At 44.8% G+C, this 27,333-nt stretch overlaps 1 protein-coding gene across 3 annotated transcripts in view; it reads left to right on the forward strand.

Moving 5' to 3' along the window:
- LOC121578142 (protein phosphatase 1B-like) overlaps nucleotides 1-27,333 on the forward strand; it is a 57,223-nt gene that overhangs the window by 20,221 nt on the left and 9,669 nt on the right. For all 3 annotated transcript variants that reach the window (XM_041892278.2, XM_041892299.2, XM_041892289.2), the window contains exons 2-5: nucleotides 6,236-7,093; nucleotides 7,266-7,383; nucleotides 17,569-17,680; nucleotides 25,946-26,003. In XM_041892278.2, the coding sequence (XP_041748212.1) occupies nucleotides 6,251-7,093; nucleotides 7,266-7,383; nucleotides 17,569-17,680; nucleotides 25,946-26,003 (1,131 nt within the window). In that variant the 5' untranslated portion in view covers nucleotides 6,236-6,250. The remainder of the gene's footprint in view (nucleotides 1-6,235; nucleotides 7,094-7,265; nucleotides 7,384-17,568; nucleotides 17,681-25,945; nucleotides 26,004-27,333) is intronic.

Here is a 27,333-nt window from a genome sequence, read left to right on the forward strand (position 1 = left end):
ACTGTATCCAGTCTACCTGCTGTGCAAGCGGAGGCTGATTGGAGAGTAATAGGGATCTATATGAGAGTCTACTATATTAGTGACCTCATTCACCGCTCTGATTCAACAGGGCTTGGGGCTTTGTCATAGCTGTAACAGCCAGGTAAAAAAAATATCAAGCTAGAAATGGACAAACATGAGGATGAAAGACAGTGGGTGTTTGCTGTGGAACAAAGGTTTGTAAAGGCCAACCGTTTTGTCCCCACGATGAAGGAAAACACTTCAAACGAACAACGCCGTCGCTCACTTCCTGCCCTTGACATAGGCTGGATTAAGTGTTCACAATAGTGCACTCACACATCCATAAGCAATGAGCAGGTCCGGTTTGGGGGGGGGGCAGACAGTGTTCTGTCATGCTAATGTCAGCGTGTGATCAAAGTGGGCAGAGGATGATGGAGTCAGGGACCAGGTGTGTGAGGGGGCAGGTGTTATTCTGTTGGACTGGAAGAACTGGGAAAAGCCAAGATAAATAGACGTTATGGACAAACTGGTCATAGCTGTTATACAAACAGAACACAGAGCACCCCTCTTGGAGTTAGGCAATACAGGGAGGCTGAGGGAGGGCTCTGAGCTACACATTGTCAGTGATGTCATTTCTAAGCCAGTCAGTCTCCTTCCTATGTACCCCAGCGCCAGGGTTAGTGTGTCTGCCTTGGCACACGGCTCTGCAGGGGGGAGAGGTTGCAGGAAGTGTCTTCCTCTGGTTGTCTCTGGGCCTGTCTGCCTGTGTAAGCTGGGTGAAGGGGACAGGAGTGTGGAGTGTAACCCAAACCCTGTGGTATTTATAGCCTGGTGTGAGTGAGGCGTGGTGGGCACAGACAGACAGGCACGCTGCTCCTTCTGTGACACCATAGGACAGACCACTGAGAGGACAGCCTAGAATGGTTCTAGCCGACCCACTCAACACCATTGTGCTGACCTGAACTGTACTAGCTCATATAGGCTAGTGTCTTTTCACATTGTACTGCTTGGTATAAAAAGGGTAAAAGGCTAGTAAAGTGGGTGTGTTACTGCGCAGGGTCAACTAGTAGCCTAGCTTAGGCTCGGTATGCAATGTCATTTGTGTTCTTCTGCATGTCAGTAGAATGACAGGTCTTCTGCAGCCGATGGCATGTTTTCATTGCCTCGGACATCAAGGATACTGACAGCGGAGATGTACTAAGCACCTCCGCCGAGGGTGTCTCAGACATCAAGGATACTGACAGCTGAGACGTACTAAGCACCTCTGCCCAGGGTGTCGACAGTCAAATTTTTGTTCATCACATAGCACAGATCGGCCTTCAGCCTTGTTAAAATACTCCAGACCAGAAGGTGGCAGTACCGTTGCCAAGCTATGTTTTGGCTTGTGCCTGCTTCTACATTTGTAGATGGCTAATGTTAGCTAACTAGCAAGCTGCGTGGTTGTTGTTGCTAGCTAGCTAGCTAGAATTTGTAGTAAGCCCATGTTTATTCTAGCCAGATGGCCACAACTAGATAACTAGCATAGTTAGCAACATTAAATAATGGATTCATTTTTTTATAAAGCAGCTGCCTGTTAGCTGTTGAGTCAGTTGAGTAGCTAGCTAGCTATGTTGTGCTAACTGACAAATGGCAACGCTAACCGCTAGCTTGGTGAAGAATTAAGTGTTGTGTACAGTGTGTGACTGCCTGTAGCTAGCTAACCAATGAGCAAGTGTACATTATCAAACCTAACACAAAATGCTTCTTCAAGCACAAAACTCCTTAGCTAGATGTAAAGACTACCTTCAGAAAAACAAGATGTATTATGCAGCTTTGTTTTATATTGACCAAAAATATAAACGCAACATCTAAAGTGTTGGTCCCATTTTTCATGAGCTGAAATAAAAGATCCCAGACATTTTTCAAACGCACAAAAAGCTTATTTCTCAAATTTTGTGTGTACATTTATTTACATCCCTGTTAGTGAGCATTTCTCCTTTGCCAAGATGATCCATCCACCTGACAGGTATGGCATATCAAGAAACGGATTAAACAGCATGGTCATTACACAGGTGCACCTTGTGCTGGGGACAAAAGGCCACTCTAAAATGTGCAGTTTTGTCACAGAACACAATGCCACAGATGTCTCAAGTTTTGAGGGAGTGTGCAATTGGCATGCTGACTGCAGGAATGTCCACCAGAGCTGTTGTCAGAGAATTGAATGTTAATTTCTCGACCAATTTGGCAGTATATCCAACTTGCCTCACAACCCAGACCACGTAAAACCACACCAGCCCAGGACCTCCACATCCGGCTTCTTCACCTGCGAGATCGTCGGAGTAGGTGGTGGAGGGGGACGGAGGGTGCTGAGGAGTGTTTCTGTCTGTAATAAAGCCATTTTGTGGGCAAAAATTCATTCTGATTGGCTAGGCCTGGCTCCCATGTGGGTGGACCTGGCTCTGAAGTGGGTGGACCCCTGCCAATTAGTCATGTGAAATCCATAGATTAGTGCCTAATTTATTTATTTCAATTGACTGATTTCCTTCTATGAACTGTAACTCAGTAAAATCTTTGAAATTGTTGCATGTTGTGTTTAGATTTTTTTCAGTATAGTTAGGACTGCTGGAAAGGGGGTGGATTATTCTTTCTCCTTTTTGTTGTCAAGCCTTTTGGCTCCCCTCCCGCGGTGGTCCATGCTGTCTGATTAGCTCAGTCAAGTTGTCGGCCCCTGATGGGGCAGGCCAATTCTACATGTTCTAAATGTCCGGTTTGACGGTATCAGGTCGGTACCCAGCAGGCAATGTCTTTTGTTCTAGCAAGAGAAGCAATGGCCTCCTACTGTTCAAAATGCATCATACGGGCCAGATTCCTGTATTTAGATAGTTACATATCTTGAAAAATTGATTGCTGACATGCAAAACATTTTTGGACTATATCAACAATTGACTAATGAAACAAATCACAAGACAGTTTTTGGGTGGCGTTTTCCTTTCAGTACCTCTCGGCTGTCTGTTGTCTCAGTGTGTCTGACCTCCTCCACTATGCTTGGTGCGTGTTATGTTCTTACCGGTCTGGTTTGGCCAAAGGAATTTAAAGCTGCTCCATTCATAATCTTGGAGTAGGCCAGTGACTGTCTCTGGATATCACTAGCTAACATGGAGAGAGGAGAGCACCCTATGTTTTTACAGCAATGGGTCTCTACACTACACCTGTAAATGCTGCTATATGCCCACAGTAATGTAGGTCCAGCCGAAGATGGATGGCTAGATAGATAGATGGATGGCCTACTTCTCCGATACACTCTTGACACAAAATCTTGGCTGGTCTTCTGATCAGAACATTCAGGCAAAGCTTAGATCGAAGGCACTGCTATGGTGCTCAAATTCAGATGTAAGGATTTAGATAGTTGGGCCTGTTTCCCAAATAGCACCTCTAACATTGTTGCCTCCCAAACAGAATGATAATCAAGAGATAAAGAGCACCCCCAGCATAAGCATTATGTGCACAGACATATGCAGAAGAAAATTAAATGTCCCATGTGAAAAGGACTAGCCTAGCTAAGTGGAAAATATGTGGCTTCTTCGTCCACTCATTCCTGGGAGCTCTCCAGTAAATAGGTTATTCCCCATCTACCCCTAGTTGGCTAACCGTTGGGGCGGCCTTTATTTAGCCCAGCTATGTTGTCAAAACGCACCTCAATGTGACTTTGGCTGGACAGACAGACAGACCGCACTATGGTGTGAGTGGCCCTGCCAGTGCTGGGTGACCTGCTTTCACCGCTGGACTACAGTGGTCAGACATGTCCAGAACTTTACATTTTTACATTTTAGTCATTTAGCAGACGCTCTTATCCAGAGCGACTTACAGTTAGTGAGTGCATAGATTTTTTCATACTGGTCACCCGTGGGAAACAAACCCACAACCCTGGCGTTGCAAGGGCCATGCTCTACCAACTGAGCTACACGGGACTTTAGTCCTGCCTGTTGTGCTTTCAGTGTGGGGATAAAAGGTGTGAGGGAGGGACAGCCTGCCTTCTAACCTCTACAACTGGAGCTGGGCTCTAGCAAACAGGAATATACCGTATTTTCCGCACTATAAGGCGCACCGGAGTATAAGCCGCAGCAGCTAAATTGAATGATATTGAATGATGTGTACATATATAAGCCGCACTGGACTATAAGCCGCAGGTGTTTTAATGTTTAATTACCATATGTAAGGGTTCGTGCACAGAGGGGATTGTCGGGAAAGAGACAAACTGTCTCGCTCTCGTAATGTCTGTCTTGCTCTCGTTCTGTCTCTCGTTCTGTCTCTCGTACCCCTCTCGGTTCCACTTTTACTTTTGCGCGCTACCTGTCTCACTCTTTTCCGGCCTCCAGCTTTTCCTGCTGGAGCCTGCTGCTTAAAGGTGGGGGGCGCGGACCGGTCATAGAGCCCATAGAGTTAAAGTTGGTGGACTGTAACCTGTAAAATCCATAGATTTAGGAGGTCTTCTAGTGGCCGTTAGCTGTAAAAATCCATAGATTAGCCGCACCGTTATATAAGCCGCAGGGTCGAAAAATTTGAAAAAAGGCGCGGCTTATAGTCCGAAAATGACGGTACTATGTAACTGCCTGAACTCTGTATAGGCCTATACTGGACAGATGGTCAAATACATGTCCGATATTTGCCCTTGATTTAGGCTAGTTCGCCCAGTAAAGTATTTGTAGAGCTGTGACGATACCAGTATCGCAATATGTCAAAAGTTAAAACACGAAGCAGACCAAACTATTTGGCCCTTTAAAAACCTGCTGTATGTAAAATATAGTGTGCTATAGCTTGGAAAATAAAGAAATGAGTTAAATCTGCTTCGTGTTTTGTTAACTTGCCACATTACTAAACAGTTTTGCGATACTGGTATTGTCCTCAGCCGAAGTATTTTAATATGGATTTGACACAGGATGGTTTGAGAAATCAGCTCAATTGGCATAAGCTATATTATGAATGGCATATATCATAAATCACCTGGAACACCATCATTATGCCTGGCCAGCCAGGTGATTGTTGCTGCAATCATGCTGGTTAGGTATTCCATCTAGCCTACTCTGTTAGCTGTTGTGAAACCAGATGGCCGTCTTTGGCCTCTCAAAGCTAGACAGCTCTGTCCACTCAAGCCCCAGGCTTCACAGACATCCAGGGGCCTGCCCTGCTTGCAGTCTGCCCACCATTAAAACACTAAAGGAGACATTTTCATAGTGCAAAAGCAATGTTAATTTACCATGAACCTCATTGTAATCTGGCAGCACGATTTCATTAGAAATGTGTTTTCCCTAGCAGAGCTTTAAGAGCCAAGTCGTCTGAGTAGAGAAAATCCTGTCATCCCGCTGGGTGAGAGGTTTAATCTTTGTTACAGCGAGACCTACAATGGCTTCAGTCTCAGCTACTACCCCCCCATACCCACCCAGCCAATGGAACACCATACAGAATACTAACACTACCCTGCCAGCTGAATACTAACACTACCCAGCCAGCTGAATACTAACACTGCCCAGCCAGCTGAATACTAACACTGCCCAGCCAGCTGAATACTAACACTGCCCAGCCAGCTGAATACTAACACTGCCCAGCCAGCTGAATACTAACACTGCCCAGCCAGCTGAATACTAACACTGCCCAGCCAGCTGAATACTAACACTGCCCAACCAACAGAACACCATATAGAATACTAATACTCCATAGGGTAATCAGTTGAGGAGTTGAAAAGTGCTGAATTTCTATTTGAAGTTTATATTACTCAATTAGATTTGACACACTGTTCTCCCCTCCCCTGTCTCCCTCACAGTCTGGTGGGTGCTTCTCTTAGAAATGTCTCAAACTCTCAGAGCTAGAAAGCAGATTTTCTACACGATAAGAGCAGTAAATTTCAGACCTCTCCACATTAATTTTTATCTTCAATACTGAATGCAGTCTGGCATCCAAGACAACTATCTCATTGCGTGGGTTTAGTCGTTGGTTGATTCACATTCTCCATAGACGCAGCAGCAGATGCAATGTGGGAGGCATCAGGAAACAAACCCTGTGTTGACCCCTATAGTGCTGCTTTAGTCTTTCACTTGTTGTTGCCAAAACTTTTATCAACATTACTTGAATACAGTATGTTGTGTTTTCAGCTGCTCTGTTTGGCCCATCTCACAAGTGGAATGAATGAGGTGTTTCTATTTTTGCAAGCTCTAACCAGTCTCCTGATCTTCTCTCCTCATTCCCTTCCTCCTATCGCCAGGTGGTGGCCGAAGCCATGGGGGCGTTCCTGGACAAGCCCAAGACTGAGAAGCACAATGCCCACGGCGAGGGCAATGGTCTCCGTTATGGCCTGAGCAGCATGCAGGGCTGGCGGGTGGAGATGGAGGACGCCCACACTGCCACGGTGGGTCTACCCCAGGGCCTGCATGACTGGTCCTTCTTCGCTGTCTACGACGGCCACGCCGGCTCCCGCGTGGCTAACTACGCCTCTAAACACCTGCTGGGGCACATCATCACCCACAGCATGGGTCCCCCGGGCCCTGAGGGTGTCACCCCAGCCCCCGCTGTGGAGACGGTCAAGACGGGAATCCGCACCGGCTTCCTGAAGATCGACGAGCACATGAGGAACTTCTCTGACCTGCGTAATGGCATGGACCGCAGTGGCTCGACGGCCGTGGCCGTGCTGCTCTCGCCAGAGCACCTCTACTTCATCAACTGTGGTGACTCACGGGCCGTGCTCTACCGCAACACACACGTCTGCTTCTCCACGCTGGACCACAAGCCCTGCAACCCACGGGAGAAGGAGAGGATCCAGAACGCAGGTGGCTCGGTAATGATTCAGAGGGTGAATGGTTCCCTGGCCGTGTCCCGGGCCCTGGGAGACTACGACTACAAGTGTGTGGATGGGAAGGGCGCCACGGAGCAGCTGGTGTCCCCAGAACCCGAGGTGTTTGAGATCGAGAGGTCCCCGGAGGATGAGTTTGTGGTGCTGGCCTGCGACGGTATCTGGGACGTGATGAGCAACGAGGAGCTGTGCGAGTTTGTCAAGTCCCGTCTGGAGGTGTCTCAGGACCTGGAGAAGGTCTGCAACCAGGTGCTGGACACCTGCCTGCACAAGGTACAGTGAGGCAAGACTGCTAGTCTGTGTGTGTGTGTTTTAGCATGTAGAAATGTTAAGGATGGAGGTGCGTGTTTGGTGCAGTTATAAAGGAAGCTCTCTTTCTTACTTTAGGGTCAGAGTTAACACATGTAATGACTCTCTTCATCCCTCTCTCCCCCCTCCGCTACAGGGAAGTCGGGATAACATGAGTGTTGTGTTGGTGTGTTTGCCAAACTGCCCTAAAGTGTCAGAGGAGGCGGTGAAGAAAGATACAGAGCTGGATATGTTCCTGGAGTCTCGTGTGGAAGGTGAGAATGACTGTACACATGACTCTTCCCCTCCATCCTGTTGTCTTCATCCAGGCTGCAGTCCCATTCTCTAGTACCCTTCTCTCCAAGTGTGCATTCATTCCCTCCCGCTGATGGAGCACAGCCCCAGTCTAAATGTATTACACTCCCTTCTGGGACACCCCTCCAATCCATCACACTTTCTAAACAGCTGGGTATACCCCACCTAGTACCCAGACACAGACCGGTAGGCTGCCTGACTGACTGCCTGACTGGTGTTTGCTAGAGCTCCAGCTGGCCTATCAACTCCCACTGAAGCACATTCATGTCCTGACCCACATTCTTCCTCTTCCTCTCCTTCTTCACCCTCTGCTTCTCTTCCAACAGTCTCTGTCTCCCTTCTCCTCCTGTCTCTGTCACATTCCGCCTCTTTACCCTGTTTCAGATTCTCTCTCGCACTCTCTCTCTCAATTGAATTTCAATTCAAAGGGCTTTATTGTCATGGGAATCATATGGTTACATTGCCAAAGCAAATGAAATGGATAAACAGAAGTGAAATAAACAATAAAAAGTGAACAGTAAATATTACACTCACACAAGTTCCAAAATAATAGAAAAATGTCAAATGTCATATTATGTCTATATACAGTGTTGTAACGATGTGCAAATAGTTCAAGTACAAAAGGGAAAATAAATAAACATAAATATGGGTTGTATTTACAATGGTCTTTGTTCTTCACTGGTTGCCCTTTTCTTGTGGCAACAGGTCACAAATCTTGCTGCTGTGATGGCACACTGTGTGGTATTTCACTCAATAGATATGGGAGTTTATCAAAATTGGATTTGTTTTCGAATTCTTTGTGGATCTCTGTAATCTGAGGTAAATATGTGTCTCTAATATGGTCATACATTTGGCAGGAGGTTAGGAAGTGCAGCTCAGTTTCCACCTCATTTTGTGGGCAGTGTGCACATAGCCTGTCTTCTCTTGAGAGCCAGGTCTGCCTACGGCGGCCTTTCTCAATAGCAAGGCTATGCTCACTGAGTCTGTACATAGTCAAAGCTTTCCTTAATTTTGGGTCAGTAACAGTGGTCAGATATTCTGCCACTGTGTACTCTCTGTTTAGGGCCAAATGGCATTCTAGTTTGATCTGTTTTTCTGTTAATTCTTTCCAATGTGTCAAGTAATTCTCTTTGTTTTCTCATGATTTGGTTGGGTCTAATTGTGTTGCTGTGCTGGTGCTCTGTGGGGTCTGTTTGTGTTTGTGAACAGAGCCCCAGGACCAGCTTGCTTAGGGGTCTCTTCTCCAGGTTAATCTCTCTGTAGGTGATGGCTTTGTTTTGGAAGGTTTGGGAATCGCTTCCTTTTAGGTGGTTGTAGAATTTAACGTCTCTTTTCGGGATTTTGATCATTAGCGGGTATCGGCCTAATTCTGCTCTGGATGCATTATTTTGTGTTTTTCATTGTACACAGAGTCTCAATTTGGTGTTTGTCCCATTTTGTGAATTATTGGTTGGTGACCGGACGCCAGACCTCACAACCATAAAGGGCAATGGGTTCTATAACTGATTCAAGTATTTTTAGCCAGATCCTAATTGGTATGTAAAATGTTATGTTCCTTTTGAATGCATAGAAGGCCCTTCTTGCCTTGTCTCTCAGATCATTCACAGCTTTGTGGAAGTTACCTGTGCTGCTGATGTTTAGGCCGAGGTATGTATAGTTTTTTTGTGTGCTCTAGGGCAACGGTGTCTAGATGGAATTTGTATTTGTGGTCCTGGCAACTGGACCTTTTTTGGAACACCATTATTTTTGTCTTATTGAGATTTACTGTCAGGGCCCAGGTCTGACAGAATCTGTGCAGAAGATCTAGGTGCTGCTGTAGGCCCTCCTTGGTTAGGGACAGAAGCACCAGATCATCAGCAAACAGTAGACATTTGACTTCAGATTCTAGTAGGGTGAGGCCGGGTGCTGCAGACTGTTCTAGTGCTCTCGCTGAGATAGGTATATATATATATATGTGTGTGTGTTGAAGAGGGTGGGGCTTAAGCTGCATCCCTGTCTCACCTCACGGCCCTGTGGAAATAAATGTGTGTGTTTTTTGCCCATTTTAACTGCACACTTGTGTGTGGATTTTATAATGTCGTACCCTCATGCCAAATTGAGTCAAATGCTTTTTTAAAGTCAACATAGCATGAGAAGACTTTTCCTTTGTGTTGGTTTGTTTGTTTGTCAATTAGGGTGTGCAGGGTGAATATGTGGTCTGTCGTACGGTAATCTGTTAAAAGCCAATTTGACATTTGCTCAGTACATTGTTTTCACTGAAGAAGTGTACAAGTCTGCTGTTAATGATAATGCAGAGGATTTTCCCAAGGTTGCTGTTGGGGTCAAATTTGTCTCCACTTTTGTGGATTGGGGTTATCAGTCCTTGGTTACAAATATTGGGTAAGATGCCAGAGCTAAGGATGATTTTAAGTATAGCCAATTGGAATTTGTGGTCTGTATATTTTATCATTCCATGTAGGATACCATAAACACCACAGGCCTTTTTGGGTTGGAGGGTTTGTATTTTGTCCTGTAGTTCATTCAATGTAATTGGAGAATCCAGTGGGTTCTGGTAGTCTTTAGTAGTTGATTCTAAGATTTGTAATTGATAATGTATTGGGTGAGCGGTATACCGGTATGAATGTGAATACCGGTATGACGTTGTGCCATGATATGGATTTTGCTGGTAAAACATCAGTATAGAGACAAAGTGGAGTCGCAATTCAAAGGCTCAGACACGAGACGTATGTGGCAGCGTCTACAGACAATCACAGACTACAAAAGGAAAACCAGCCACATCGCCGACGTCTCGCTTCCAGACAAGCTAAACACCTTCTCCACCCGCTTTGAGGATAACACAGTGCCACCGACAAGGCCCACTACCAAGGACTGTGGCCTCTCCTTCTCCGTGGTTGACGTGAGTAAGACATTTAAGCATGTTAACCCCCGCAAGGCTGCCGGCCCAGACGGCATCCCTAGCCGCGTTCTCAGAGCATGCGCAGACCAGCTAGCTGGTGTGTTTACGGACATATTCAATTCAAGATGGCCACCATTGTTCCTGTACCCAAGAAAGCAAAGGTAACTGAACTAAATGACTATCTCCCTGTAGCACTCCCCTCTGTCATTATGAAGTGCTTTGAGAGACTAGTCAAGGATCATATCACCTCTACCTTACCTGTCACTCTAGACCCACTTCAATTTGCTTACTGCCCCCAATAGATCCACAGACGATGCAATTGCCATCACACTGCACACTGCCCTATCCCATCTGGACAAGAGGAATACCTATGTAAGAATGCTGTTCATTGACTATAGCTCAGCATTCAACACCATAGTACCCTCCAAGCTCATCATTAAGCTTGAGGCCCTGGGTCTGAACCCCGCCCTGTGTAACTGCGTCCTGGACTTCCTGACGGGCTGCCCCAAGGTGGTGAAGGTAGGAAACAACATCAACAACATGCTGATCCTCAACACTGGGGCCCCATAAGGGTGCGTGCTCAGCCCCCTCCTGTACTCCCTGTTCACCCATGACTGCGTGGCCAACCACGCAAACTCAATCATCAAGTTTGCAGACGACACAACAGTAGTAGGCTTGATTACCAACAATGACGAGACCGCCTACAGGGAGGAGATGAGGGCTCTGGGAGTGTGGTGCCAGGAAAATAACCTCTCACTCAACATCAACAAAACAAAGGAGATGATCGTGGACTTCAGGAAAGAGCAGAGGGTGCACCCCCTTATCCACATTGACGGGACTGCAGTGGAGAAGGTGGAAAGCTTCAAGTTCCTTGGCGTACACATCACTGACAAACTAAAATGGTCCACCCACGCAGACAGTGTGGTGAAGAAGGCGCAACGAAGCCTCTTCAACCTCAGGAGGCTGAAGAAATTTGGCTTGGCACCTAAAAACCTCACGAACGTTTACAGCTGCACAATTGAGAGCATCCTGTCCGGCTGTATCACCGCCTGGTATGGCAACTGCACCGCCCGCAACCGTATTGCTCTCCAGAGGGTGGTGCTGTCTGTCGAATGCATTACCGGGGGCAAGCTACCCGCCCTCCTAGACACCTACAGCACCCGATGTCACAGGAAGGCCATAAAAATCATCAGGACTTCAACTACCCGAGCCACTGCCTGTACATCCCGCTATCATTCAGAAGGCGAGGTCAGTACAGGTGCATCAAAGCTGGGACCGAGAGAATTAAAAACAGCTTCTATCTCAAGGCCATCAGACTGTTAAATAGCCATCACTAGCACAATAGAGGCTGCTGCTGCCTTTTGAAATCACTGGCCACTTTAAGAAATGGAACACTAATCACTTTAATAATGTTTACATGTCTTGCACTACTCATCTCATATGTATATACTGTATTCTATTCTATAATATTCTACTGTATCTTAGGCCATGCCGCTCTGTCATTGCTTGTCCATATATGAATATATTCATAAATTCCATTCCTTACTAGAGTTGTGTGTATTGGGTATATGTTGTGAAATTGTTAGATATTACTTGTTAGATATTACTGCACTGTCAGAGCTAGAAGCACAAGCATTTCGCTACACCCGCAATAACATCTGCTAAACATGTGTATGTGAAAAAATTAAATTTGATTTGATCATGATAAATGAATGTATGGAAAAAAGTGAAGTAAACTCCTTTTGTTAGCAAAAGTGTCAGAAAATCAAGCATTGAGGATGACTGAAGACAAGTAAAATAACACTATTGAGGATGATTTGCAGGACGACGAAGAATTGGTTCGAAAAATGGGGGCCTCTGTTTGGAACTGGTTTGGCTTTAAGAAATCCGACCTCGACCAACAAACAGTACTGTGTAAATTGTGTTGACGCATTGTGCTAGCCAAAGGTGGAAACACCAGCAATCTTTTTCACCACCTGAAAACCCAGCATGTGTGCGAAATATGAAGAGTCTACCTGAATGCGTGCAACAAACCCCCGAAGCAGCCTGAGTACTTTCAAGACATCTTCAAGCCAGACCCGCACTCAGCTATCACCCAAGGCATCATTCGTTAGTGGTGCTCCCTATGACAAGAAGAGCAAGAAGTGGAATGAGATAACGAAGTGGAATGAGATAACAATTACGTATCACATAGCGAAAGACATGGAACCAATTCAAACTGTGGAGAAAGACTGTTTCAGAAAGTTGATTCGAACTCTAGACCCAAGATACGAGATTCCGAGCCGTAAATACTTCAGCAAAACATGTCTGCCAGAACTCTACACAGAATGTCGGGACAGAGTTGCCAACGAAATCCGTAACGCTGCATTCTTCTCTACCACTGCCGACTTATGGTCAAGCCGGACCACAGCCATACATTAGCCTCACGATTCATTACGTTGACGACAACTGGAAGCTGCAAAGCAAATCCCTTCAGACCTCTTATTTCCCAGATGACCACACCGGATAAATAATTGCAGCTGGGCTGAGGGAGGCACTTTCATCCTGCGGCTTGAAAGAGTTGCGTCAAGTATGTATGACTACCGACAGCGGATCGAACATGGTCAAAGCATTGGAGCAGAACAAATGGACAAGACTAGGGTCTTTCGGACACAGGCTACACATTGCTATTGGTAAGTTTCAACGTCCAAAACACAGAGAGCTAGGTAGAAAAATAACCTCACTTAAAAACAACATAAAATGCAGAATAACTGTTCTATTCCTTATCTCCTCTGTTTAAAGTTAGAGCTGACTACACTGCCTGATCCTTCTTATACGTTAAGCCGGATATATACAGCTATGCAAATCTAGAATATTTGTAAATGTGTGCAATATCCGAACATTACATGGATTACATTGCTTTTATTTATAATTGATACATTAGCCTATGGTTTCAATATATGAATCTATCCTCTCTCTTTCAATAATAAATAGCCTACTCCAATAAATGATCCCGTTTTCTAAAGCAACATAGCTCTCTTAATCAACAGTTGTTTGTAAATCTGTAGATGGATTAAATGTGTAATCGTGTCCATGCAGTAAATTGTTGTAATTACAGCAGATGCGATGTTATTTCTATTGAATAATTGTGATTCATATGTAATTCTTTTTCACGTTTTTATTTTTCAGAGAGGAGTGTCCAAAACGAACCTCGGGTTTCCCGGGCCACATGAGTGTGCAAGAAAGTGGTCAGCACAGGATATCCTGTTATCCTGTGCCCTGACAAGTGCACAGGATAAACTGAGCCTGCCCCTCCACAAGCTCATCACGGAATCCCCGACAAGGTGGGGATCTCGACTGCAGATGATGGAAAGAGTCCTGGAGCAGGAAAAGGCCATCACACAAGTCCTGGCAGCAGACAAAAAAACACGGCACCTTGCACCCTCCTGACAAGACATTGAGGTCTTTGAATCGATCACGACAGCACTTAAGCCCCTCCAGGATTTCACAGATGCCCTGTCAGGAGAGACATACGTGAGTGTTTCCTATCTGAAGCCGGTCCTCCATTTGTTCAAGACGGATGTTCTGAAATCAAATGAAGGCGAAGCCAAACTGACCGGAGAGATTAAGATGAAGGTCCTCAATTACTTGAATGAGAAATACACCGACCCTGAAACAGATGAGCTGCTCACCATGGCTACCTTTCTGGACCCAAGGTTCAAGACCACCTACATGACCGCTGAGAAGCTGGTGGAGGTGGAGGTGAAGGTGAGAGCTGCCTCTGAGACAGAAGCCCTCCTGGTAGGGAACACAGCCGTGGGAGACTTCTCTTTTGAAGAGGACCAGAATGAGAGAGAAAAATAAGCTGCCACTGCTCCACAATCAGCAAAGAAGTCCAAGAAGAGCCTTGGGAGCTTCTTTAAGAAAACCAGTAGTGCACCTGCCTTAAGAACCCAGAGACAGGTCATCGAGCAAGAGCTGGACAGTTACACTCTGATGATGGCAGCAGACAGTGAGGCTGATCCTTTGGAGTGGTGGCAAGTTCACGCATCCAACTTCCCACAATTGAGTTGTCTGACAAAGAAATACTTATGCATCCCTGCCACAAGTTCACCCTCTGAGAGACACATGGCAACAGGGCAACTTTGAAGCCAGAAACTGTCAATAGGCTGGTGTTCCTGGCACGGGACTTGTGAAGAGGGAGGCAGTGAATTGTTACATGCTGAACTGAGAAACACAGACTGTCTGGTTAATGCTTGAAGTTAATTTGAAAAGGTTTACAACTTAAATTCATAATGACTGTTGTTATGCTGAAAAAAGACTGCACTTCTTATATTTGGCAGGAAAAAGTTTACATCCTGAGTACTTTCAATATTTTTTTTAGAAAATGTTACTTCATATTTATTTAACTCATATACCTTTGTTTGCACAGGTTTACCACAGAAGTAAAACAAATAATACTTTTAAAAAATGTGCAATGCCCCCTTTCTGTTTCTATAAGGTTAAAAGCAATATTTAGTCATTTATTAACTTTGAAGGGCTCATAAAATGTAAAAAATTTTTTTTTACAGTATATCATGATATTCTATCGTTATCGTCAGGACAGTGGAAAATATTGTGATATGAATTTTTGTTCATATCGCCCACCCCTAACACGTGCACACTGAACATTTTCCCAGACTCACTTGTCTCACAGCAGTTGTGGTTTTATGTAGCAACATTTAACCTTTGAATTAATCCCATCAATTCTCATCCCCTTCTGTCTCTCTCTGTCTCCACCCTTCTGTCTCCCTCTGTCTCCACCTCTTTCTCTCTCTGTCTCCACTCTGTCTCCACCTCTCCCTCTGTCTCCAACTCTCTCTCCCTGTCTCCACCTCTCTCTCTCCCTGTCTCCACCTCTTTCTCTCTCTCCCTGTCTCCACCTCTCTCGCTCTCCCTCTGTCTCCACCTCTCTCTCTCTCTCTCCCTCTGTCTCCACCTCTCTTCCTCTGTCTCCACCTCTCTCTCTCTCCCTCTGTCTCCACCTCTCTCTCTCCACCTCTCTCTCTCCCTCTGTCTCCACCTCTCTCTCTCTCCCTCTGTCTCCACCTCTCTCTTTCTCTGTCTCCACCCCTCTCTCTCTGTCTCCACCTCTCTCTCTCTCCTCTGTCTCCACCTCTCTCTCTCTCTCTCCCTCTGTCTCCACCTCTCTCTCTCCCTCTGTCTCCACCTTTCTCTCTGCTCCACCTTTCTCTCTCTCTCTCCCTCTGTCTCCACCTTTCTCTCTGCTCCACCTTTCTCTCTCTCTCTCTCTCCTCTGTCTCCACCTCTCTCTCTCTCTCTCTCTCTCTCCTCTGTCTCCACCTCTCTCTCCTCTGTCTCCACCCCTCTCTCTCTCCCCTCTGTCTCCACCTCTCTCTCCCTCCCTCTGTCTCCACCTCTCTTTCTCTGTCTCACCTCTCTCTTTCTCTTTCTCCACCCCTCTCTCTCTCTCTCTGTCTCCACCTCTCTCTCTTTCTCTCTCTCTCCTCTGTCTCCACCTCTCTCTCTCTCTCCTCTGTCTCCTTCTCTCTCTCCTCTGTCTCCACCTCTCTCTCCTCTGTCTCCACCTCTCTCTCCTCTGTCTCCACTCTCTCTCTCTTTCCTATCTGTCTCCACCTCTCTCTCTTTCTCCCCTCTGTCTCCACCTCTCTCTCTCTCTCTCTCTCTCTGTGTCTCCACCTCTCTCTCCCTCTGTCTCCACCTCTCTCTCTCCCTCTGTCTCCACCTCTCTCTCTCCCTCTGACTCCACCTCTCTCTCTCCCTCTGTCTCCACCTCTCTCTCTCTCTCTCATCTGTCTCCACTCTCTCTCTCTCTCTCTCTCTCTCTCTCTCTCATCTGTCTCCACCTCTCTCTCTCTCATCTGTCTCCACCTCTCTCTCTCTCTCTCTCATCTGTCTCCACCTCTCTCTCTCTCATCTGTCTCCACCTCTCTCTCTCTCTCATCTGTCTCCACCTCTCTCTCTCTCTCATCTGTCTCCACCTCTCTCTCTCTGTCTCCACCTCTCTCTCTCTCCCTGTCTCCACCTCTCTCCCTCTGTCTCCACCTCTCTCTTTTGTCTCCACCTCTCTCTCTCTCTCTTTTTCTCCACCTCCCTCTCTCTCTCTCTCATATGTCTCCACCTCTCTCTCTTTCTCCCCTCTGTCTCCACCTCTCTCTCTCTCTCTGTCTCCACCTCTCTCTCTCTGTCTCCACCTCTCTCTCTCTGTCTCCACCTCTCTCTCTCTCCCTGTCTCCACCTCTCTCTCTCCCTGTCACCACCTCTCTCTCTCCCTGTCTCCACCTCTCTCTCTCCCTGTCTCCACCTCTCTCTCTCCCCCTGTCTCCACCTCTCTCCCCTGTCTCCACCTCTCTCCCCTGTCTCCACCTCTCTCCCCTGTCTCCACCTCTCTCCCCCTGTCTCCACCTCTCTCTCTCTCTCTGTCTCCACCCTCTCTCTCTCTCTCTCTCCCTCTGTCTCCACCTCCTCTCTCTCTTTGTCTCCACCTCTCTCTCCCTCTCCCTCTGTTTCCACCTCTCTCTCTCTCTCTCTCTCCCTGTCTCCACCTCTCTCTCTCTCCCTCTGTCTCCACCTCTCTCTCTCTCCCTCTGTCTCCACCCCTCTCTCTCTCCACGCCTCTGTCTCCACCCTACTGTCGCCCTCTGTCCACCCCTCTCTCTCTGTCTCTGTCTCCACCTCTCTGTCTCTCTGTCTCCCCACCTCTCTCTGTCTCCACCTCTCTCTCTCTCTCCCTCTGTCTCCACCTTTCTCTCTCTCTCTCTCTGTCTCTCTCTCTCTCTGTCTCTCTGTCTCTCTCTCTCTCTCTCTCTCTACCTCGCTCTCTCTCTCCCTCCCTCTGTCTCCACCTCGCTCTCTCTCTCCCTCCCTCTGTCTCCACCTCTCTCTGTCTCTCTCTGTCTCCACCTCTCTCTGTCTCTCTCTGTCTCTCTCTGTCTCCACCTCTCTCTGTCTCTCTCTGTCTCCACCTCTCTCTGTCTCTCTCTGTCTCCACCTCTCTCTCCATCTGTCTCCACCTCTCTCTCCCTCTGTCTCCACCTCTCTCTCTCTGTCTCCACTCTCTCTCTCTCTCTCTCTCTCTCTCTCTCTCTCTCTCTCCCTCTGTCTCTCTCTCTCTCTCTCCCTCTGTCTCCACCTCTCTCTCTCTGTCTCCCTCTCTCTCTCTGTCTCCCTCTGTCTCCACCTCTCTCTCTCTCTCTCTCTCTCCCCCTCTCTGTCTCTCTCCCCCTCTCTGTCTCTCTCCCCCTCTCAGAGATCATAGAGAAGGCGGGAGAGGATGGTATTCCAGACCTGGTGACGGTCATGAGAAACCTGTCCTCAGAGAGCATCCCCAACCTGCCACCAGGGGGAGGCCTCGCCAGCAAGTAAGAGCCCTGCCCCTCCCTCTACTGTCTACTCTATAGTGTCTAATCTCTAGTCAATAGTCTAGTGTTTAGTCTAGTCTATAGACCTTTTCAACTGTCAAAACAATAACACATTCTATATGCACACGCAACCAAGAGGTTCCCCAGTAAACATCCAGCGCTGCAAGTTAGTTGGCTTGCAAAAAATAACATGTTCGTGTTTCTTGATCCAACCAGAAAACTGAACTTGCTACCATATCCACTAAACAAAATCATCAGACAAAGTTTATTTCACGATTTATTATGTTTATTATCCATTTGCTCTGATGGTGTTGGCTACATTTGGTTAGCACAGCAAATAACCACACAGCTAGTGTGATGTGAAGGTAGTGTAAAATCAGTTTACCTCGTAAGTTGTTCTAGATAGATGAATTTCTCTCACGACAGCCAACAATATAACTAAATTAAATGTAGCTAGCATACGAGTCCAATGTTTGACGGCCACATTGTTTACATCAAAAGTTAGCTAGCAGCAGTAATTACCCCACTATCAAGCTCTCTCCCCCTTCACCAATCTGTTTCTCCTAGCTCTTCGTCTGCTTCCTCCAAAACACAACTTTATTTTACCCAGGTGTATTGACCACTTCAGGGCCGGCCCTGGAAGTTCTGCCGCCCTAGGCAAGACAAAAAAAACTGCCGCCCCCCTCCTATCCTCGCTAAACTATGTAAGCAGAGGTCGGCAGTAGGTTTGGCCTTGGCCAATTTTTTTCTCCGCTAAAAATCGGAGGAACAGAACATAATAGCAGCCCAATCCATCTGCCTATGCTACAAATAGTAGGCTAAATAATCAGTACAATGTCAATAACACAGCCTAATATTTTCAATCTGATTACATTGATAAAATCACCAATGTCTCTATTAAATTTGTTTATTTATAGTTCTGTGTGCGTTGATTGGGGAAAAACTGCTTGCAATCAAAATAATATGTTGGGCTGAAACAGTCTCTAAAGAAGGTGGATAATGAAATAGAAATTTCAGGGAAGAATGGACAGAGAAATAAACATTCTTACCATATTTCTCCCATGTCAAACCAGTGTCTTGTTTGCAACAGCTGTTTGCATATCATTTAATATAATATAATATATAATCTTAGACATCCTTATGAATCTAAGCATGGCACTTAGACATCCTTATGAATCTAAGCATGGCACTTTCAAAATGTACCTTTCCACCCAGACAGACGCTCTATCGAAGCAGAAAATTGTAAGCTTCAACTGCTGGCTACTCCTCCATTGCATAACCCAACAACAGAAGTGCTTCCCTAAAAGCCGCCTGGGTTTAATCATACATCTTCTCTTCTCAGAAAGTGAAAAGCTCAATTAATAGGGACAGAATAGCAAAGTACATTTGTTTGTCTCCTTGAATATTATAGGCTGCAGCTCAGCTTCAGAATGCCATAGAGAGGAGTCAATATGTCCCCATATGCATCTTTCGTGTATTTTAAAGCTTGTTTCTACCGTAAGGCATCACGGAGTTAAGCATTGTTATAGAACGCTTTATATAATCTGGATACTTTTTATGTATTTATTTCTAAATATAAAGATAACAATAGGTATCCCTTTTGCCCTTTTCTTTAACAAAGGGTATGGGATACCCTCACTCAATTCGAGCCCAAACACCCCAACACACCAAGCCCTTCCCAGACACGGAGGTATTTAAGGAGTGCATTCGACAGTATTGGAGGATTTGGCATCTATGGATAGCATAATTGTGTTTGTCAAACAGGTAGGCCTACCACGTTTTTGAATAGGAAGAAATAGGCTGCAGTTCTATGATTAGGCCCATAAAACATTTTGGTGCTCGTGCACATATAGGAGGTCCCTTACCGTGCAAAAAAGAATTTTACTTTAACCCCTGCATCAGAGAGTTACAATGTTGCTATAACTATGCAGCCAGCTGTCTATAGTAGGAAACAGAGTTTCTTACTAATAATATGACACCTGTTATCACACATTGCACGACCCCACAATTGTTACCATAAAAATAACACTTTTTTATTTAACATATCATTTAATATTCCTGTAGAACTGTAAAAAGAGTGAGATAATTTGAGTTTTGGAAACAAGTGCTTTCATAAATGCATGGCGGGGATTGTTTCGCTGGAGCAGTGTAAAATAAGCTTTCTGTCAATGACCCAGCCTTAACGAATTTCGTTTATTTACATATCGAATTTTATTGTCGAACATCAGTTTCCGCATTTCTTCATTTCGTGGCCCGCCGAGAGTGGCCTCTGTCCTCTGCTGTGGTGCTGCATTGCAGTCAGCGATGTTTTCTCTCGGTAGCTGTCCATGGTCCTGAAATCAAATAATCAGAGAGAGAGATTAGGATGTAGTCTAAGTCTAAAAATTACAGAGTAAACAGGTGATGGATAATTGAGTAATCTTACAAATTACTTGGTGATAGAATTAATGCGAGTTTATGATCAACGCTTACCTTTTCAAAGACAAGTTGACTCGCCTGGCCTTCCTGGCAGCAAAACCATGCACTGCTTCTTGGAGGTTGATTTTGTAACGCACAGGTTTCATAGCCTCCACCCAGCTCTCCCATCTCGTGGTGCCTGAGGGATTTCACTCTCTCTTTCAGCACGTCCCAGCGATGTGTGGATCCGGATAAAAATGTATAAATCTCTTGGATGGTGTTAAAAACTCAGCCGCAACATAAAAATGTATAAATCTCTTGGATGGTGTTAAAAACTCCAAGCAACATGATGCTGCATCAGAGAGAACCAGGTTCAGCATGTGCGCGCTGCATGGCCGAAAAAAGGCCCTCTGATTGATATCCTTCAGCATCAGCACCACCACTGTCATCGGGGACGTGGAGCGACGAATCTGAGTCCGGGTCCTAGATAGTAGGGTCCCTTCTGGCATTGTTTGGAGGTGTGGCTAGGCCTGATGCAACCAACTGTTCTTGTCCACCCAGAGAGCTGTCGTCATCGGTGGAAGTGGATGTCTCGGACTCCTCCGGTTCGCCCTCTTCGCTGCTAGAACCATTGAACGGGGGTTCGTCCGTCTGGGCGAATGAACGGCCTGTCCTCGGTGGTTGAATCTCTTTGGTTTAGAGATTCTGCCTCTTTTCTCGTTCGTTTAAAAAATATATTTGCTTCCTGATAGTTTTTGTCTCTTAGACATTTGGATGCTAATCTCTATCTTACTTTTAGCAGAAATTATTTCCGCTAGTAGCTAGCTAACATTAACAGGCTAGGTTAAGCTACTGACTTAATCACTAATCGTCTTCCTCACACACAAACATTAAAAAACAATACAATAGTTTAATTGGCAGATTTATTTGTATTAATGTTTCACAATTGGGGGGGGGGGGACAAAGTACTTCAATCCGGCCCGCAATACATTTATTTTACGATTTTTGTTCTAAAATTACTCATTCCATGATAAACAAACAACCTCCAATAGATGGCGCTGTAGCCTGGCAGCGCTCTCTGTATTTGGGCCTACAGTCAGATTCAGAATGCGCTCAGTCATCATAGCCACTTCATTGCTTGATGACCTTTGACATGAAAAGTGAGTGCTGCGAAAATGAGGAAAGTGGACTCTGAATGTCGTGTGTTTAAAGGAGAATGGACAGCAAAATACTTTTTTGCTAATATTGGACAAGAAAGTGTTGCCGTTTTTAAGGAATATAATCTCAATCGTCATTTTTCCAGCAAGCATGCTGAAAGTGTGTTGGAAAATGTTGTCAAAGTGGTTGTAAAACTTGTCAACTTTATACGGGCAAGGGGGCTTAACCATCGTCAGTTCATTCAGCTGCTCAATGACACAGAGGCAGAGCACCAGGATGCTGGCTAAGCCTGGGAAAAGTATTTCGCTGTGTGTGGGAACTGAGAGGGGAGATGGGTATGTTCCTCGATACGGTTGGTAAAGCCGACGACTTCTCCGAGGTGAAAGACAGACTGGCTGGGCGACTTTGTTTTCGGTGTGGACATACAGTGGGGGGAAAAAAGTATTTAGTCAGCCACCAATTGTGCAAGTTCTCCCACTTAAAAAGATGAGAGAGGCCTGTAATTTTCATCATATGTACACGTCAACTATGACAGACAAATTGAGAAAAAGAAATCCAGAAAATCACATTGTAGGATTTTTAATGAATTTATTTGCAAATTATGGTGGAAAATAAGTATTTGGTCACCTACAAACAAGCAAGATTTCTGGCTCTCACAGACCTGTAACTCCTTCTTTAAGAGGCTCCTCTGTCCTCCACTCGTTACCTGTATTAATGGCACCTGTTTGAACTTGTTATCAGTATAAAAGACACCTGTCCACAACCTCAAACAGTCACACTCCAAACTCCACTACGGCCAAGACCAAAGAGCTGTCAAAGGACACCAGAAACAAAATTGTAGACGTGCACCAGGCTGGGAAGACTGAATCTGCAATAGGTAAGCAGCTTGGTTTGAAGAAATCAACTGTGGGAGCAATTATTAGGAAATGGAAGACATACAAGACCACTGATAATCTCCCTCGATCTGGGGCTCCACGCAAGATCTCACCCCGTGGGGTCAAAATGATCACAAGAACGGTGAGCAAAAATCCCAGAACCACACGGGGGGACCTAGTGAATGACCTGCAGAGAGCTGGGACCAAAGTAACAAAGCCTACCATCAGTAACACACTACGCCGCCAGGGACTCAAATCCTGCAGTGCCAGACGTGTCCCCCTGCTTAAGCGAGTACATGTCCAGGCCCGTCTGAAGTTTGCTAGAGTGCATTTGGATGATCCAGAAGAGGATTGGGAGAATGTCATATGGTCAGATGAAACCAAAATAGAACACTCGTCGTGTTTGGAGGACAAAGAATGCTGAGTTGCATCCAAAGAACACCATACCTACTGTGAAGCATGGGGGTGGAAACATCATGCTTTGGGGCTGTTTTTCTGCAAAGGGACCAGGACGACTGATCCGTGTAAAGGAAAGAATGAATGGGGCCATGTATCGTGAGATTTTGAGTGAAAACCTCCTTCCATCAGCAAGGGCATTGAAGATGAAACGTGGCTGGGTCTTTCAGCATGACAATGATCCCAAACACACCGCACGGGCAACGAAGGAGTGGCTTCGTAAGAAGCATTTCAAGGTCCTGGAGTGGCCTAGCCAGTCTCCAGATCTCAACCCCATAGAAAATCTTTGGAGGGAGTTGAAAGTCCGTGTTGCCCAGCGACAGCCCCAAAACATCACTGCTCTAGAGGAGATCTGCATGGAGGAATGGGCCAAAATACCAGCAACAGTGTGTGAAAACCTTGTGAAGACTTACAGAAAACGTTTGACCTGTGTCATTGCCAACAAAGGGTATATAACAAAGTATTGAGAAACTTTTGTTATTGACCAAATACTTCTTTTCCACCATAATTTGCAAATAAATTCATAAAAAATCCTACAATGTGATTTTCTGGACTTTATTTCCTAATTTTGTCTGTCATAGTTGACGTTTGCCTGTGATGAAAATTACAGGCCTCTCATCTTTTTAAGTGGGAGAACTTGCACAATTGGTGGCTGACTAAATACTTTTCCCCCCCACTGTATTGGGGCATCTGAACGATCTAAATGTGAAACTGCAGGGAGATGTGTTTTTTTGTGCATTAACTGTATTCCAACATGAAAGCATTCAAGGCCAAACTTATGTTGTTCTCCAGACAAATGAGCAGCCGGTTCACATTAAGACTTGAATAACTGTGTAGCTCAGTTGGTAGAGCATGGCGTTTGCAATGCCAGGGTTGTGGGTTCGATTCCCACGGGGAGCCAGTATGAAAATGTATGCACTCACTAACTAAGTCGCTCTGGATAAGAGCGTCTGCTAAATGACTAAAATATCAATGTAATAACAGTGACTGGGGTCGACTAGGATGATGCTTTTTCATGGTGATGGTTATGCAGTGAGAATTATCCAGCAATGCACTTGGATACAGGTAATAACTAGTCAGTGAGATTTGGGCTGAGGTGATTGGATAACTGTAAATATGGCTCACAATGGAGATGAGAATTGTTCCATAATATGCTTCAAAAACAGACAATTCCAATTGAAACGGATGCTCTTACCATGTGTTTCACTCAAACTTTAGAACATTTTTTTTTTACACATCTGCTGTTACATTTTGCATCTCCAGTCATATAATATATATCTATTTTTAAGTTTGCATATTGTGACTGTAGGTTTGATTGTACTTTACAAGGGTGGAGTTGCAGGATCTGTGTGTTTGAATGTCTGTCATGTTATAAATTATATCAATTTTGTGAAAAATGTGTTCACAAAAAACAAGGGTAGAGAATGTACAAGGGTAGAATTGTTCTGCAAGCATATGTACACCTACAGTACACTAGTAGTTGCGTGTCAATGTGAAAATCAATAAAGGCTTCACATGTTTTATCACGCATGTACAGTACCTGTCAAGTTTGGACACCTACTCATTCAAGGGTTTTTCTTTATTTGTTACTATTTTCTACATTGTAGATTAATAGTGAAGACATCAACTTTGAAATAACACATGGAATCATGTAGTAACCAAAAAAGTGTTAAACAAATCTAAATATATTTGAGATTCTTCAAATAGCCACCCTTTGCCTTGATGACAGCTTTGCACACTCTTGGCATTCTCTCAACCAGCTTCACCTGGAATGCTTTTCCAACAGTCTTGAAGGAGTTCCCACATATGCTGAGCACTTGGTGACTGCTTTTCCTTCACTCGGCCGTCCGACTCATCCCAAACCATCTCAATTGGTTTGAGGTCAGGGGATTGTGGAGGCCAGGTCATCTGATGCAGCACTCCATCTCTCTGCTTCTTGGTAAAATAGCCCTTACACAGCCTAGAGGTGTGTTGGGTCATTGTCCTGTTGAAAAACAAATGATAGTCTCACAAAGACATGGCAGTTGGAACCAAAAATCTCAAATTTGGACTCTAGACCAAAGGACAAATTTCCACCGGTCTAATGTCCATTGCTCGTGTTTCTTGGCTTAAGCAGGTCTCTTCTTATTATTGGTGTCCTTTAGTAGTGGTTTCTTTGCAGAAATTCAACCATGAAGACCTGATTCATACAGTCTCCTGTGAACAGTTTAAGTTGAAGTGTCTGTTACTTTAACTCTGTGAAGCATTTATTTGTGCTGCGATTTCTGAGGCTGGTAACTCTAATGAACGTATCATCTGCAGCAGAGGTAACTGGGTCTTCCTTTCATGTGGCGGTCCTCATGAGAGCCAGTTTCATGATAGCGCTTGATGGTTTTTGCGACTGCACTTAAAAACGTTCAAAGTTCTTTAAATGTTTCGTGTTGACTGACCTTCATGTCTTAAAGTAATGATGGACTGTTGTTTCTCTTTGCTTATTTGAGCTGTTCTTGCCGTTTACATTTTAAGTCATTTAGCAGACGCTCTTATCCAGAGCAACTTACAGGAGCAATTAGGGTTAAGTGCCTTGCTCAAGGGCACACCGACAGATTTTTCACCTAGTTGGCTCGGGGATTAGAACCAGCGACCTTTCGGTTACTGGCACAACGCTCTTTACCACTAAGCTACCTGCCCCCAGGTATGGACTTGGTCTTTTACCAAATAGGGCTATCTTCTGTATACCCCCCTACCTTGTCACAACACAACTGATTGGCTCAAACGCATTAAGAAGGGAAAAAAAATCACAAATTCACTTTTAAGAAGGCACACCTGTTAATTGAAATTCATTCCATGTGACTACCTCATGAAGCTGGTTGAGAGAATGCCAAGAGTGTGCAAAGCTGTCATCAAGGCAAATGGTGGCTATTTTAAGAATCTCTAATATAAAATATATTCCGTATGTGTTATTTCATAGTTTTGATGTCTTCACTATTATTCTACAATGTGAAAAAATTAAGAAAAACCCTTGAATGATTAGGTGTGTCCAAACTTTTGACTGGTACTGCATTATGTGGCCCATCACTTGGTTTCAAAAACTCAATGTGGCCCTTGAGCCAAAAGGTTTCCCCACCCATGCTCTAGTCTCTAATGTCTGGTCTCTAGTCTATAGTCTCTCTACCTTCCCAGTTACACATCAGTCATTACTCACATGCTGATTAGCTCCTGTGTAAATGTCCTCCTTGGGGTAAATGGTTTAGTAAAAAAAAAAGAATTACAGAAAGAATGTATTAGTCATGTCAAGGAGTAAGAGGGGGATTGATTTGAGGGATTGATTTGATCTGTCACCTGTGTGAATTAACTTCTAGAGGGTGTATTGACTTCTCTCACTGTGTCCACCCCTCAGACACAGTGTTATGGAAGCAGTGTACAACCGGCTGAACCCACACAGGGAAGTGGATGGGGTAAGTATCAGGACGCTGTTCTCTTCTTTCCTCAAATGTATTCTAGAACATACATTTACATAGTTTACAAAACATTAGGAACACCTGCTCTTTCCATGACAGACTGACCAGGTGAATCCAGGTGAAAGCTATGATCCCTTATTGATGTCAGGTGTTAAATCCACTTCAATCAGTGTAGATGAAGGGGAGGAGACGGGTTAAAGAATGATTTTGCAACTCAATATTAGGATGGTGTTCCTAATGTTTTGTCCACTGGTGTATATTCTACTGTGTGTACTGTACATGTTAAACCTCTTTCATACCCCTGTATTTTCTACAGTATGTTTTGCTCTTTGGACTGAATGATTTTTTTGTCTAGCGATCCCTAATTGTATTTCATAGAGCACAAGGCTACACTAAAGTCCCGTCTGTCTGACCAGAGTTATCTGGAGACCGGGGATGGTACAACCACAGAACTAGAATGATCACTATTTCAATGGGCATAGCCCATCATTCTAGACATATATGCTATGTTACTGAATAATATTATCTTTAAGTGTTGTACAATTTTTTTTTAACACTATAGGCTAAATTTATATACACAATGTAACCATTAAACTTATTTTGAACGCCCAGCATTTATTTGCTTCAACCGCTGGCTATTATTAGAGACTGCTGTGCATTTGCTAAAATGTGGAACGATGTTTTCTTATACCATGATAAAGGCATTAGAAAGTTGTTGCTGTGGCCAAATAATAACATATTCTGAAGTTTAGAACCAGCAGGGCAGAAACGGGACAATCAACGAAAGCAAGCAAGACACGTTGGGGACAGGTTTTTTTTCTTTCTGCTTAATTATATCATTATACAGTGTAAGACAAAGTTGTCCCTACACAGGCTGAGGTTCAATCGATCAATCAAATGTATTTTATAAAGCCCTTTTTTACATCAGCAGCTGTGCTTCACAGATACCAGCCTAAAACCCCAAAGAGCAAGCAACAATGCAGAGGCAGAAGCACAGTGTCTAGCAAAAACTAATGGTTCAGGTTCCACTACTACAATCCTCCAGTGATTATTTAGGTGCAACATTGTTCTATATCCATAAACTCCTAAGAACCATCTATTTCTATGGGAATCTGTCACCACCCCATGTCCAAACCCACACTCCTTCATAACATAATTTCCTCCATGAATGCAATGCTGTGATACTAACACACAGTAGCAGTCCAGTCTGTGGATGATAGTCCCATCAATTAACACCTAACATCTATAACCCATAATCCTATGCATGACTAGTAGATTCTGCCAAAATGCGACCAGCTGTCCTGTGTGAGATGGTTTGACTCATGAT

This window comes from Coregonus clupeaformis, chromosome 1 (assembly GCF_020615455.1).
Source record: "Coregonus clupeaformis isolate EN_2021a chromosome 1, ASM2061545v1, whole genome shotgun sequence".
Lineage (NCBI taxonomy): Eukaryota > Metazoa > Chordata > Actinopteri > Salmoniformes > Salmonidae > Coregonus > Coregonus clupeaformis.